At 46.4% G+C, this 15000-nt stretch overlaps 2 protein-coding genes and 1 long non-coding RNA gene across 3 annotated transcripts in view; all 3 read right to left on the bottom strand.

Moving 5' to 3' along the window:
- Positions 1 to 1040: 1040 nt before the first annotated feature.
- LOC119012990 lies at positions 1041 to 4554 on the bottom strand. The gene is made up of 8 exons (XM_037087271.1): positions 4263 to 4554; positions 3178 to 3888; positions 2778 to 2985; positions 2246 to 2363; positions 1977 to 2054; positions 1653 to 1891; positions 1100 to 1534; positions 1041 to 1050 (listed from the first exon to the last, which is right to left on the bottom strand). Exons 2-8 carry the CDS (start codon positions 3794 to 3796, stop codon positions 1041 to 1043), a joined length of 1707 nt encoding a protein of 568 aa, XP_036943166.1. The 5' UTR covers positions 3797 to 3888; positions 4263 to 4554.
- Positions 4555 to 5775: 1221 nt separating this feature from the next.
- LOC119013065 lies at positions 5776 to 6285 on the bottom strand. The gene is made up of 3 exons (XR_005072680.1): positions 6147 to 6285; positions 5982 to 6041; positions 5776 to 5900 (listed from the first exon to the last, which is right to left on the bottom strand). It is a non-coding gene; the product is annotated as an uncharacterized LOC119013065 (long non-coding RNA).
- A 3419-nt stretch (positions 6286 to 9704) lies between these two features.
- Positions 9705 to 15000, bottom strand: part of LOC119012989 — an 8464-nt gene continuing 3168 nt past the window's right edge. The window contains exons 5-14 of the mRNA XM_037087270.1: positions 13972 to 14491; positions 13542 to 13869; positions 12432 to 13234; positions 12084 to 12202; positions 11548 to 11927; positions 11431 to 11463; positions 11242 to 11357; positions 10956 to 11195; positions 10692 to 10837; positions 9705 to 9775 (exon numbers count right to left, since the gene is read on the bottom strand). Of these exons, the coding sequence (XP_036943165.1) occupies positions 9705 to 9775; positions 10692 to 10837; positions 10956 to 11195; positions 11242 to 11357; positions 11431 to 11463; positions 11548 to 11927; positions 12084 to 12202; positions 12432 to 13234; positions 13542 to 13869; positions 13972 to 14491 (2756 nt within the window). The remainder of the gene's footprint in view (positions 9776 to 10691; positions 10838 to 10955; positions 11196 to 11241; positions 11358 to 11430; positions 11464 to 11547; positions 11928 to 12083; positions 12203 to 12431; positions 13235 to 13541; positions 13870 to 13971; positions 14492 to 15000) is intronic.

Genomic DNA, 15000 nt, shown 5'->3' with positions numbered 1-15000 from the left:
ACACTATAGAAATGACACTTCTATATAACTTAGTAGTAGTCAGTGTACAGCTTATGTAACTGTATAGATTAACTGACCTTTGAAAATAACTCTAGACATAGCCATAGCCTAAACAGTTGGCAACAAAAGTGAGTACACCTCACAATAAACATGTCTAAATTTTGCCCAAAGTGTCAATATTGAGTGTGACCACCATTATTAACTAGCACTGCTTTCACCCTCCAGGACATAGACTTCACCAGAGCTGCACAGGTTGCTGCTGAAGTTCTCTCTCTCTCTCTCTCTCTCTCTCTCTCTCTCTCTCTCCCCCCCTCCAGGATGACATCACAGAGCAGGTAGATGTTAGACACCTTGCTTTCCTCCACCTTCTACTGCAGGATGCTTCACAGGTGCTCCACTGGGTCTAGGACTGGAGAGTCACCATCACCTTCACCTTCACTTTCCTCAGCAAGGCAGTGTCATCTTGGAAGCACCCTGCAGCAGACGGTGGAGGACAGCAAGGTGTCCAACGTCCACCTGCTCTGTGACGTCATCATGGAGGAGTGAGAGAGGGAGAGAGAGAGAGAGAGAGAGAGAGAGAGAGAGCTCTCGCAGCGACCTGTGCAGCTCTGGTGAAGTCCATGTCCTGGAGGGTGAAGGCAGTGCTAGTTAATAATGGTGATCACACTCAATATTGACACTTTGGGCACAATTTAGACATGTGTACTTACTTTTGTTGCCAACTGTTATACAAGCTGTACACTGACTACTGCTATATCAAAGTGTCATTTCTATAGTGTTGTCCCCAGAGTAATTTATGTTGTTTTTCATAAATGTGGGGGATGCACCCACTTTTGTCAGATACTGTATTGGGGAACTGTACTCAAACACACAATATATACACTATATACACAAGTTCACACTCTATTTTTGTGCTCTCTGTTCCTTCAGCCACTCCTCCAGAGATTTCCCTTGTGAGGCCTGTGGACAAAAGGTGGCGCTGCCATAACGGCTATGGCCAAACTCCCTTGGTTTTTGGCTGTCCACACGTGCCACACGTGTTATATGCCACTCCTCTGAGATACCTCCTCTTGGGCACTCCACTCTCCTCCTCAAGGGCCCGCCGTCGTCTGTTCTCTCTGTGAAGCGAGACACAGGAGCACCCAGTGTGGAACCAAGCTGAGCTGGGCCTGCACTGGGTGTTGAGACACCAGGAGCTGCCAGCACCAGTGACAGCGTGTTGTCAGGGTTCAGGACTAAGTTCCCTAAATGAGCTGACATGGGCTGTGCAGTGCCTGGTGCGGTGGGGTTGGGTGCAGTGCCTGGTGCTGTGGGGGTGGCAGCAGCGGGTCGTCTGCCTGGCCGCAGGACGGGAGCCTGTCCCTCCAGATTAGGAGGGAGGACAAACTGGTGCCGTGGGCCAGATGTTGGAGGAAGGAGCTCCAGTGTCTCCTTCGGGGCCAGAAGCTGGTTGGGTGCCACGGGAATCTTGTTAGTTGGAGCCATTCCCTGGGAGAGGACACTCATCTCCTGGGTCTTCTGCCTCCGTTGAAACCTGAGAGAAGATCATTTGTGTTAGATCAGTGGTTCTCAAATGGGGGTACTTGTACCCTCTGTATTTGAAGGCGTTCCAGGGGGTACATGAGTGCTGCTAAATAATGTGCCTGACCTACCACTGAATGAGTGTCTTCTGATTTAGCTCAAAGAGCTGGAGCGTGGTCTCCGCCATAAGCCTTGGAGTGTTGAGCACCAGCTCCCGGATGTGGTGGTAGCTGTCAAGGATTTTTGACCATCTAGGGGTGGAGACTCCAGACTTCTTGGTGGGCGACTTGTGCAAACTGCACAGCTTGGTGCATATGGCCTCAACCAAGCGGCTGGTGCTGGGCCACTGTGCAGGACCCCCAGGAATGTCCTATCAAGCAGCGTTTGACACTCTCCACACCCGGTGTGACTCCAGACCGCTTCGGAGCCTTAAAGCGGCCACTTGTCAGGCGCACCTGATGGCGAGGCTGGTAGTTGACACGCTGCTTGTCAACCTCAGGGAGAGCTGTCCACAGCTGGACGATCTGGGTCACCTGCAGGTCAGTGAAGTAAGAAGCCTCACGGAGATCCACTAGGTAACAGCGAGATCCTGGACTTTGTCCCACCCAGCCGATCCCATTCCGGTCCAATCACTGCTCCCTAGTAAATCAATCGATTTAATAGTAATATATGTGAAATAAAATGTCATTGAGATTGGATAGAAATAGTTATTAAAGTGTCTTACTTGAGCCTCGTCAGACATACTGCTGGACGGCACATCAGCAGGTGATGCAGGGGCCTGAGGAGGAGGAGAGGGCGGAGGTGGGGAAGGCAGATGCGAAGAAGGCGGAGGAGTAAGAAGGCTGAGGTGGAGACGGCGGAGGAGGAGGAGAGGCCTGAGACTCGTTAACGATGAGGGCCTGCTCTGCAGAGCACGGGAGGGGTCATCCTCATACAGCACCGGAACTGTGATGTCCTACATGCTCTCTTCAACAAAGCCCCTCATCTTGGAAGTCCTCATCATTGACTTCCTCCACCAGCCTGTCCTCCTCCTCTGGGTTCTGGAGCACTGGAGTCAGTTTCCTTGCCGGTCTGGCTGTACAAGTACTCCATCCCCAGCAATTCACCTAGGAAAAAAAAAAAAAAAAAACAGAAAAAAAGAAAGTATTATTAATATTTCATCCAATACATTACAGGTTACACTGATCAACATAGTGTTATTAAAGAAAACATTAATTAAGGTGTTCTTTTCATGTTGAATGGGGATAATTTCTTACCTGTGTATGCTCCAGGGGTGTCGATAGCGCTCATCCCAGCATCTCCCTAGCACCTTTTGGCTGAGCTGGTCCACCGCCTCTCTGAGAGCACTGCTGTAGGAGCGGATGGAAGGTGCTTCCTTTACGGCGTCCTCCATCCAGTGATCATTCCAGCGCATCAGCCCTTCCAGAAGATACGCCTGGAAATGCGCATCACTGGCACTGGTTCCTGAAGGTGAAATACACAAAGAGGTGTGTCACATTTGTAAAAGTTATGAAGGTATGAAGTATCTATAAAACAAAGCCAGACATATTGAGAAAAAAAGAGGTCTAAACTAATAACGCATATGTATGCAATACCTGAATAAACCTGTTCAGGTGGAGGTGAAAGGACTCCAAGGAGGTAGAGCCACGGGCACACCTGTAGCAGCACAGCTCCACGTTGCCCTTTCTTCAAGGTGCCCGTCTTGATGTAGAGCTGGCAAGTCTTCTGGGTCTTGGATGCAGCCAAGGTGTTTCTGCTGCTCCATCCATATCTGCTGGATCCGTTCGTAGGTCCAGCAGAGGAACGCCCAGAGTGTCCTTCCACTCGCGCTGTCAAACAGACTGATCAGTGACCTGATCAGTCTGTTGGTCTCCTCCACCCCTCGGGTCCTCCTCCTGCAGTGCAGTGCCAACTCCCTCCGAGTGATGTGAGTGGTCACCACCTCCTCCGAGATGTGGCCAACACTTCTTGCTGCCAGCTCACCTTCCCTGGCACGGCGAAGAGCAGCAACATCTTCTCGATCCCACTCGAAAATGCACGTGGACAGGCGTGCCATTAAGATGCCATACAGGGGGTGAGCCTCAGTGGTGACACCAGCAGCAAAATGGCGCATGAAATGCCAGATGTCAAGCCGCACATGAAGCTCATCCCACCCTGCAAACATGGCCTTCACCCGACAAGGGCCATGCTGACTGCAGCAGTCTCTGTCCACATAGATCACCTTGGGTGGCGCCTCACCCGCCTCCCTGTACCGCTTCACCAGGCCAGCTGCCATGGTGTCAAGTGCTTGTCCCTCACCAGCTGTTAGAACCGAGACAAGTACTTGACCGTTCTCGTTTCCAACATTGGTGCACCAGGCAGCCGTACCTGCAGCAGCACCAGAAAAGATAAGGAGTTAAAAACTACATTAATTATTATGAAATGTAAGTGCAATATTTAAATCTCTGTTTCTCTGATGCTACTATGATGATGATGATGATGATATCTGAGGCTTTGTTTTAGTATGCTGTATGTATTTTATTTTACTGTCATGTGGAAGTGTTTGTGTAGTGATTGTGTGTGTGTGTGCTGCATTGCTTTTAGTAGTTGCACAGTAGTTGTACTGCTGGTATAATGACATTAAAGACTATCTCTATCAATCTATTATGTATGCACTCTGTATATAAACAGGGCTGTGATACCTTTTTGGTGGAGTCCATCTTGAGGACAGAGCCAAAGATGGAGGTGATTTTGGCCTTCACCTCATGCAGCCGGCTGAGAACATCCTGGCATGAACTGCTGACAGCCACTTGGGCTTGGGAAGGGCAGGTAAGCAGGGAGGCTCAGCAAAGACAGAGGGGTGGACAACAGCGGACCTTGTGAATGGTTCGCAAGCTGTTAGGTACTGCAGGACACGCTCCATCCATGCCTCGCTATGTTGTTCCTGCAGCTTTTTGTACAGCTGGGTCACACTGTTGCCCATGGTCCTCTCCCCTCATCATCCTCAGCACACGGATGCCACACGAGTATCTAATGAAAGGAAGGAGTGTAATGTCAAAAAAATAAAATAAAATAAAAAAACAACCCACAAATAAAAGCACCTAATAATGGTTGACATTAAATATGAATTACCTGTAAGTGAGCAAAGCTGGAAACTTGCTGCGGTGGCCCACATCCAGCTGGCCTAAGATGTCTTCAGACCAAGCAGGATACTTTTTGGAACAGCGCTTGCCACTCCAGGTACTCAGTGGCAAGGTCATACCACCCGTCGATGTCCAGCACCTTCCGCACTGTTCTGTACACTCCTGCGGCTGTTAGTCTGTGCTTGCCGCAGGCTGGACGAACACAGACTAGAGGAAACAGCCACATCTTCTGGGCATCCACAGGAACAACGGCCGACAGAAGAAGTGGTCAGGCGAGGCGGGAGGCTGGGTGTGAATGAGGGCGGGCTGAGGAGGATACCACCAAAGCTTCAGCGGTGACACTAGCTCTGGCTTGCCAGTACGTGGGTTGGCCTTGAACAGAGTGTGCCGTATCCACACGTGCTGGTAAGGAGGAAGCTGATCCTTCCAGTGACTGGGAAGCTCAGCTGAAGGTTGATCAAGGAGAGCTGCTGGAGGAGGATCAGCACAGGCCTCACGAGGCACAGTGGCTGCAAGAGTTAATGAAGGAGAAATTAATTAGGTTGGATGTTGATTTTGATTGTAATATGCCATAAATGCAACTCACAAAGTGCCACAGTGCAGAAACACAAATTAAATAAACTGTATAAATAGCACAATGTTAATAATACTAGTTTTAAAATAATATGTCAATAATAATAATGATAAAATACTACAATTTTAAGATTATTAGTGGATAGTTTAGTACATTAAGTAATATTAAGAAGCAAAGAACCCAGTGTAAGCACATGGAAAATTATGCAAAATGTATTAATGATGCCCACAAATATGAAATATGCACACAGACACAGTAACAACTACTATTGTCATGATTAGAACAACAACTATCCACCATCCAGTGGTTCAGAGGGAGCTAAAGTGAAATGAGAAGAGCATGCAGTGTAATTGTGAAAAAAGCGTGTGAAAAAAAAAGCGTTAAGATTCAGGTGATTGTTTAGAGCACATGGGTGAGTGGAGTTAAGCAAAAAACACACAAAAAAAACAGCGACATGCTTTGTACATCTTTAAGGTTTGCATCCGGTTGATGTGGTTTTATGCTGTTTTGGGAATAAAAATATATTAAAACATAGAAATGTTCCACAAAAATAATATTCTTACTGTTGTCGCTAAACATTCACATCATATTTGCATTTGTGTCATATGCCACACCTGTATTCAGCTGTGCCTCACACTGCGCTGCAGCAGATACCATTTCCTCATCATCAATCTCAGCAGAGTCTGGAGAGGAATGTTTGAAAGTATTAAGCCTACTGTTAACAATACACAGAGACAAATGTCTGTAAGATGGTGCATACTAACCAGAAGGGAAAAGCTGCCGGGGTTTTGAAGGTCGGGGTGAGGTGAGCTGCGGTGCTGGAGCTGGACAAAAGTGGACAAGTTAGTATAATCTGTTAAAATGGTACCAAGTTATACATGCTAGGTCGGACTGCTGTAGGGAAATTCAAAATTCACACTCCTACTCACAGAGTTTAACTGGTGACATCAACTTTTTCACCAGCTGTGAAGGAGACAGATTCCCACGCGCCAGCAGAGATTTCACAGTGGCGGGCTTCCATGCGCCACTTTGGAATCCTGCTGGAGGTGCAGAGGAAGTGAGGGGCAGGAGAAGGTGCAGAGGAAGTGGAGGATGCAGGAGGACGTTCAGTGAAGTGGAGGCTGAAGATGGGAGGTGGTGGCTGCAGCGCGTCTCTTCAAGACATACGTCTTGAAAATGGCCATGTTGGTGTTGGGCCGGGCATCAGCAGTCTTCAGGTAATTGATGAGGGCCTGGGCCTTCTGGCTCTGGTCCTCATAAACTTCCTTCATGGAGCGACCCTTAAAATCTCCAAACTCCACCATCAAATAGCCTGGTCTCCAGTGTCCTTCGCTTGCTTCTGCATCTCCTGCTTACGGCTAAACTTCTCTAGTTCAACCGTCATCTCTGCGATCTGAGAGGTAAACTCCTGGAACAGCTGTTTGTTCTCAGACAGAGGGTTTGCCTGCACTGTTTCCTTGGAAATGCTGTGCAGTAAATACACAGCATATCCAAGACTGTTCTCCAGGAGCCACCTGAACCTCTGGCCCTGGAACATGCCAAACTGCAGCTGGCAGTGAGCCAGTACCAGAAGCCTGTCAGCTGGGTCTCCGCCATGGCCAGCCACAAAGTTAGCGGCCTCTGCCAGCACCTCCTCTTTGGGTTTGGCCCTTCCAGACCCGGTGTTTGAAAGAGCCCTTGCCTCCTCCGAGGGTGCCATCAGCAGTCTAGTTGAACTGGCTGACTGGCGACGAAAAACGGGGTACGCATACATTATCTGAATGAAAAAAGAAAAGAATGTTAGCTCTAGTTATCTCAAAGATACCTGTATATTGGTCAAAGATGAGGTGCAACATTTTAGTGTCCCCACTTGATAAATCACATAAAATTAATATGTGAATACACTTTAAAACTGGTAAGTAATGCAGTATTGCAGTAATTTTTGCAAACAAACAAGATTAGCAATTAATTATGATTAAGTGTACATATTTCTTAATCTGAGTTTATTGGCATACACCACATAAATTGTGGTAAAATTTCTAGTCATGGCATTAAAGCCAGCTAATATATATATATATATATTTATATATATATATTTATATATATATATATATATATATATTTATGTGTGTATATATATATATATATATATATATATGTGTGTATAGTATATATATATATATATATTAATATATATATTTTTATATATATATATATTTATATTATATGTGTATATATGTATTTATGTGTATATATGTATATATGTATATGTATATATAATATGTTTATGTTATATATATTAATATGTGTATATATATTATATGTATTGTATGTATATATATATATGTATATATTTTATTTATAGTATTGTATATATGATTTTATGTATATGTGTATTATATATATATTTATATAGCTGGCTTTATGTATATAATACATATATTACATATATTAATATATATATATATATATATATTATATTTTATATATATATTATATATATATTATACTATCTATATATATATATATGGACATATATAAAGCCCACATACATACAGTTTTTCATTCATACGGACGGCAATACAGTTTATTGTCCATATGGGCGTATTGTGCAGTCTGTATTGTACATATGTATTAGTTTTAATAAACTGCTCTTAAGACCACCGACTCAGTTAGTCGCTGTGATTATGGTTACCGCTATCTGTCTGTTTTCCGCCATTTTCGGCCGGTTTTTCATTCATACGGACGGCAGTAAAGTTTATTATCCATATGGCGTATTGTGCAGTCCGTATTGAATATGTATTAGTTTTAATAAACTGCTCTTAAGACGACCGACTCAGTTAGTCGCTGTGATTATGGTTACCGCTATCTGTCCTGTTTTCCGCATTTTCGGCGGTTTTTCATTCATACGGACGGCAATACAGTTTATTGTCCATTATGGGCGTATTGTGCAGTCCGTATTGACATATGTATTAGTTTTAATAATCATTGCTCTTAGCATACCTGTGCCTGCGACCGACTGCCTTTATTGCTGTGATTATGGTTACCACTATCTGTCCTGTTTTCGGCCATTTTCGGCCAGTTTCGGACCGTTTTGTACTTTTGTACCGCTAACGTTTCATTTCATCTGATTTTACATTTTTTATTAACGTGAGCGCCACCTTTTTCTCTTTACTTACTGTCGAAAACCTTAAAAGTTTACGTTCAATAGCAGCGTAATACACTACTTACCCAAGCAGAGACGGGTTGTCATAGAGAGAGAGAGAAAGATCGCGAGAGCGGGGGCCAAAATACAAGCCACAGCGAGAAGGAACGTGATTTGTCAAAGTAAGCCCACAGGGCGGAACGTGATTGGTCAAAAGTAAGCCCACAGGACGAACGTGATTGGCTGATGTGGGCTTACTTTGGGCTTACTTTGGCGGAGAAGGCAGGATGCGGGATCGATGCAGGAAGGGGGCCAATCTTTACGCTCCCTCACGCAAAGGAAAAGACACGCGAAAAGCACGGGGGAATGATCGAACAGTGAAATATCACAGACAGTGTCTCCTGTATCTCTATATGTATATTTCTCGCGTATTTTAACCGAGTCATCCGCCGCGCACCTCGCCGTGAGCTGGATTCGTACCTACGACCTGCCGGCCAAGACGGTTTGTTGTTGCTCCCTCTCTGATTGTTTGTCCGTTGCCATGAGAACGTCTCCCCCTCATTGTCTCGCGAAATCATGGTACCAGATGTTTTCCTGAGGTATTACTCCCGATTTAAAATCCATAGCAATTTGATGTCTATATGTCTCCGTAATACTTGTTCATTTGTATTTATTAGAAAGACCATTGCTTTGGCTTTAAGATGTACCCCCAATGACTGCTAACTGTTTTTTCTCCATTCTCATTTATATAATGATAACATCTAAAATGTGTTACTATGGGACAAAATGGACAAGTTTTTTTTAAATGATGGACACACTGAGTCATAAATGTTGGTACAAATAAGATTTAATGAACACAAGATCTAAAATAAATCAATATTGAAAAGAACACACACACAGTATATATATATATATTCTCACATTTTTTGATCAACTTTTATACATCTTTTCAGGGGGACAACACTATAGAAATGACACTTCTATATAACTTAGTAGTAGTCAGTGTACAGCTTATGTAACTGTATAGATTAACTGACCTTTGAAAATAACTCTAGACATAGCCATAGCCTAAACAGTTGGCAACAAAAGTGAGTACACCTCACAATAACATGTCTAAATTTTGCCCAAAGTGTCAATATTGAGTGTGACCACCATTATTAACTAGCACTGCTTTCACCCTCCAGGACATAGACTTCACCAGAGCTGCACAGGTTGCTGCTGAAGTTTTCTCTCTCTCTCTCTCTCTCTCTCTCTCTCTCTCTCTCTCCCCCCTCCATGATGACATCACAGAGCAGGTAGATGTTAGACACCTTGCTTTCCTCCACCTTCTACTGCAGGATGCTTCACAGGTGCTCCACTGGGTCTAGGACTGGAGAGTCACCATCACCTTCACCTTCACTTTCCTCAGCAAGGCAGTGTCATCTTGGAAGCACCCTGCAGCAGACGGTGGAGGACAGCAAGGTGTCCAACGTCCACCTGCTCTGTGACGTCATCATGGAGGAGTGAGAGAGGGAGAGAGAGAGAGAGAGAGAGAGAGAGAGAGAGAGCTCTCTCAGCGAGCTGTGGAGCTCTGGTGAAGTCTCATGTCCTGGAGGGTGAAGGCAGTGCTAGTTATAAATGGTGATCCACCTCAATATTGACACTTTGGGCACAATTTAGACATGTGTACTTACTTTTGTTGCCAACTGTTATACAAGCTGTACACTGACTACTGCTATATCAAAGTGTCATTTCTATAGTGTTGTCCCCAGAGTAATTTATGTTGTTTTTCATAAATGTGGGGGATGCACCCACTTTTGTCAGATACTGTATTGGGGAACTGTACTCAAACACACATATATTACACTATATACCAAGTTCACACTCTATTTTTGTGCTCTCTGTTCCTTCAGCCACTCCTCCAGAGATTTCCCTTGTGAGGCCTGTGGACAAAAGGTGGCGCTGCCATAACGGCTATGGCCAAACTCCTTGGTTTTTGGCTGTCCACACGTGCCACACGTGTTATATGCCACTCCTCTGAGATACCTCCTCTTGGGCACTCCCACTCTCCTCCTCAAGGGCCCGCCGTCGTCTGTTTCTCTCTGTGAAGCGAGACACAGGAGCATCCCAGTGTGGAACCAAGCTGAGCTGGGCCTGCACTGGGTGTTGAGACACCAGGAGCTGCCAGCACCAGTGACAGCGTGTTGTCAGGGTTCAGGACTAAGTTCCCTAAATGAGCTGACATGGGCTGTGCAGTGCCTGGTGCGGTGGGGTTGGGTGCAGTGCCTGGTGCTGTGGGGGTGGCAGCAGCGGGCCGTCTGCCTGGCCGCAGGACGGGAGCCTGTCCCTCAGATTAGGAGGGAGGACAAACTGGTGCCGTGGGCCAGATGTTGGAGGAAGGAGCTCCAGTGTCTCCTTCGGGGCAGAAGCTGGTTGGGTGCCACGGGAATCTTGTTAGTTGGAGCCATTCCCTGGGAGAGGACACTCATCTCCTGGGTCTTCTGCCTCCGTTGAAACCTGAGAGAAGATCATTTGTGTTAGATCAGTGGTTCTCAAATGGGGGTACTTGTACCCTCTGTATTTGAAGGCGTTCCAGGGGGTACATGAGTGCTGCTAAATAATGTGCCTGACCTACCACTGAATGAGTGTCTTCTGATTTAGCTCAAAGAGCTGGAGCGTGGTCTCCGCCATAAGCCTTGGAGTGTTGAGCACCAGCTCCCGGATGTGGTGGTAGCTGTCAAGGATTTTTGACCATCTAGGGGTGGAGACTCCAGACTTCTTGGTGGGCGACTTGTGCAAACTGCACAGCTTGGTGCATATGGCCTCAACCAAGCGGCTGGTGCTGGGGCCCACTGTGCAGGACCCCCAGGATGTCCTATCAAGCAGCGTTTGACACTCTCCACACCGGTGTGACTCCAGACCGCTTCGGAGCCTTAAAGCGGCCACTTGTCAGGCGCACCTGATGGCGAGGCTGGTAGTTGACACGCTGCTTGTCAACCTCAGGGAGAGCTGTCCACAGCTGGACGATCTGGGTCACCTGCAGGTCAGTGAAGTAAGAAGCCTCACGGAGATCCACTAGGTAAACAGCGAGATCCTGGACTTTGTCCCACCCAGCGATCCCATCCTGGTCCAATCACTGCTCCCTAGTAAATCAATCGATTAATAGTAATATATGTGAAATAAAATGTCATTGAGATTGGATAGAAATAGTTATTAAAGTGTCTTACTTGAGCCTCGTCAGACATACTGCTGGACGGCACATCAGCAGGTGATGCAGGGGCCTGAGGAGGAGGAGAGGGCGGAGGTGGGGAAGGCAGATGCGAAGAAGGCGGAGGAGAAGAAGGCTGAGGTGGAGACGGCGGAGGAGGAGGAGAGGCCTGAGGACTCGTTAACGATGAGGGCCTGCTCTGCAGAGCACGGGAGGGGTCATCCTCATACAGCACCGGAACTGTGATGTCCTCCATGCTCTCTTCAACAAAGCCCTCATCTTGGAAGTCCTCATCATTGACTTCCTCCACCAGCCTGTCCTCCTCCTCTGGGTTCTGGAGCACTGGAGTCAGTTCCTTGCCGGTCTGGCTGTACAAGTACTCCATCCCCAGCAATTCACCTAGGAAAAAAAAAAAAAAAAAAAACCAAAAAAAGGAAAGTATTATTAATATTTCATCCAATACATTACAGGATACACTGAATCAACATAGTGTTATTAAAGAAAACATTAATTAAGGTGTTCTATTTTCATGTTGAATGGGGGATAATTTCTTACCTGTGTATGCTCCAGGGGTGCGATAGCGCTCATCCCAGCATCTCCCTAGCACCTTTTGGCTGAGCTGGTCCACCGCCTCTCTGAGAGCACTGCTGTAGGAGCGGATGGAAGAGTGCTCCCTTTACGGCGTCCTCCATCCGGTCATCATTCCAGCGCATCAGCCCTTCCAGAAGATACGCCTGGAAATGCGCATCACTGGCACTGGTTCCTGAAGGTGAAATACACAAAGAGGTATGTCACATTTGTAAAAGATATTAACCACATATGATATGAAGTATCTATAAAACAAAGCCAGACATATTGAGAAAAAAAGAGGTCTAAAACTAATAACGCATATGTATGCAATACCTGGAATAAACCTGTTCAGGTGGAGTGAAAGGACTCCCAAGGAGGTAGAGCCACGGGCACACCTGTAGCAGCACAGCTCCACGTTGCCTTTCTTCAAGGTGCCCGTCTTGATGTAGAGCTGGAAGTCTTCTGGGTCTTGGATGCAGCCAAGGTGTTTCTGCTGCTCCATCCATATCTGCTGGATCCGTTCGTGGTCCAGCAGAGGAACGCCCAGAGTGTCCCTTCCCACTCGCGCTGTCAAACAGACTGATCAGTGACCCGATCAGTCTGTTGGTCTCCTCCACCCCTCGGGTCCTCCTCCTGCAGTGCAGTGCCAACTCCCTCCGAGTGATGCGAGTGGTCACCGCCTCCTCCGAGATGTTGCCAACACTTCTTGCTGCCAGCTCACCCTCCTTGGCACGGCGAAGAGCAGCAACATCTTCTGGATCCCACTCAAAAATGCACGTGGACAGGCGTGCCATGAAGATGCCATACAGGGGGTGAGCCTCAGTGGTGACACCTGCAGCAAAACGGCGCATGAAATGCCAGATGTCAAGCCGCACCTGAAGCTCATCCCACCCTGCAAACATGGCCTTCACCCGACAAGGGCCATGCTGACTGCAGCAGTCTCTGTCCACATAGATCACCTTGGGTGGCGCCTCACCCGCCTCCCTGTACCGCTTCACCAGGCCAGCTGCCATGGTGTCAAGTGCTTGTCCCTCACCAGCTGTCAGAACCGAGACAAGGACTTGACCGTACTCGTTGCCAACATTGGTGCACCAGGCAGCTGTACCTGCAGCAGCACCAGCGAGTTTCTTCGTGACCTATTCAGAAAAGATAAGGAGTTAAAAACTGCATTCATTATTATGAAATGTAAGTGCAATATTTAAATCTCTGTTTCTCTGATGCTACTATGATGATGATGATGATGATATCTGAGGCTTTGTTTTAGTATGCTGTATGTATTTTATTTTACTGTCATGTGGAAGTGTTTGTGTAGTGATTGTGTGTGTGTGTGCTGCATTGCTTTTAGTAGTTGCACAGTAGTTGTACTGCTGGTATAATGACATTAAAGACTATCTCTATCAATCTATTATGTATGCACTCTGTATATAAACAGGGCTGTGATACCTTTTTGGTGGAGTCCATCTTGAGGACAGAGCCAAAGATGGAGGTGATTTTGGCCTTCACCTCATGCAGCCGGCTGAGAACATCCCTGGCATAAACTGCTAACAGCCACTTGGGCTTGGGTAGGGCAGGTAAGCAGGGAGGCTCAGCAAAGACAGAGGGACGGACAACAGCGGACCTTGTGAATGGTTCACAAGCTGTCAGGTACTGCAGGACACGCTCCATCCATGCCTCGCTATGCTGTTCCTGCAGCTTTTTGTACAGCTGGGTCACGCTGTTTCCCATTGTCCTCTCCCTCATCATCCTCAGCACACGGATGCCACACGAGTATCTAATGAAAGGAAGGAGTGTAATGTCAAAAAAATAAAATAAAATAAAAAAACAACCCACAAATAAAAGCACCTAATAATGGTTGACATTAAATATGAATTACCTGTAAGTGAGCAAAGCTGGAAACTTGCTGCGGTGGCCCACATCCAGCTGGCCTAAGATGTCTTCAGACCAAGCAGGATACTTTTTGGAACAGCGCTTGCACTCCAGGTACTCAGTGGCAAGGTCATACCACCCGTCGATGTCCAGCACCTTCCGCACTGTTCTGTACACTCCTGCGGCTGTTAGTCTGTGCTTGCCGCAGGCTGGACGAACACAGACTAGAGGAAACAGCCACATCTTCTGGGGCATCCACAGGAACAACGGCCGACAGAAGAAGTGGTCAGGCGAGGCGGGAGGCTGGGTGTGAATGAGGGCGGGCTGAGGAGGATACCACCAAAGCTTCAGCGGTGACACTAGCTCTGGCTTGCCAGTACGTGGGTTGGCCTTGAACAGAGTGTGCCGTATCCACTCGTGCTGGTAAGGTGGAAGCTGATCCTTCCAGTGACTGGGAAGCTCAGCTGAAGGTTGATGAAGGAGAGCTGCTGGTGGAGGATCAGCACAGGCCTCACGAGGCACCGTGGCTGCAAGAGTTAATGAAGGAGAAATTAATTAGGTTGGATGTTGATTTTGATTGTAATATGCCATAAATGCAACTCACAAAGTGCCACAGTGCAGAAACACAACAGAAAGAAACTGAATAAATAGCACAATGTTAATAATACTAGTGTTAAAATAAAATGTCAATAATACTAATGATAAAATACTACAATTTTAAGATTAGTAGTGGATAGTGTAGTACATTAAGTAATATTAAGAAGCAAAGAACCCAGTGTAAGCACATGGAAAATTATGCAAAATGTATTAATGATGCCCACAAATATGAAATATGCACACAGACACAGTAACAACTACTATTGTCATGATTAGAACAACAACTATCCACCATCCCAGTGGTTCAGAGGGAGCTAAAGTGTAAATGAGAAGAGCATGCAGTGTAATTGTGAAAAAAGCGTGTGAAAAAAAAGGCGTTAAGATTCAGGTGATTGATTTAGAGCACATGGGTGAGTGGAGTTAAGCAAAAAACACACAA

Source organism: Acanthopagrus latus, chromosome 22 (genome assembly GCF_904848185.1).
Source record: "Acanthopagrus latus isolate v.2019 chromosome 22, fAcaLat1.1, whole genome shotgun sequence".
Classification (NCBI taxonomy): Eukaryota; Metazoa; Chordata; class Actinopteri; order Spariformes; family Sparidae; genus Acanthopagrus; species Acanthopagrus latus.
The sequence above is the reverse complement of the archived record's forward strand: the minus strand, read 5'-3'. Positions and strand labels throughout refer to the sequence as shown.

Bases quoted from the DNA above. Each gene is read 5' to 3' on its own strand.
- LOC119012990 (XM_037087271.1), bottom strand. From the start codon at position 3,796: ATGGCAGCTGGCCTGGTGAAGCGGTACAGGGAGGCGGGTGAGGCGCCA. The intron at 2,986-3,177 runs GTGTGCCCGTGG...TTTCACCTTCAG, and splicing joins GTGGAGCTGTGCTGCTACAG to GAACCAGTGCCAGTGATGCG. The intron at 1,535-1,652 runs GTAGGTCAGGCA...ATCTTCTCTCAG, and splicing joins CAGAAGACACTCATTCAGTG to GTTTCAACGGAGGCAGAAGA.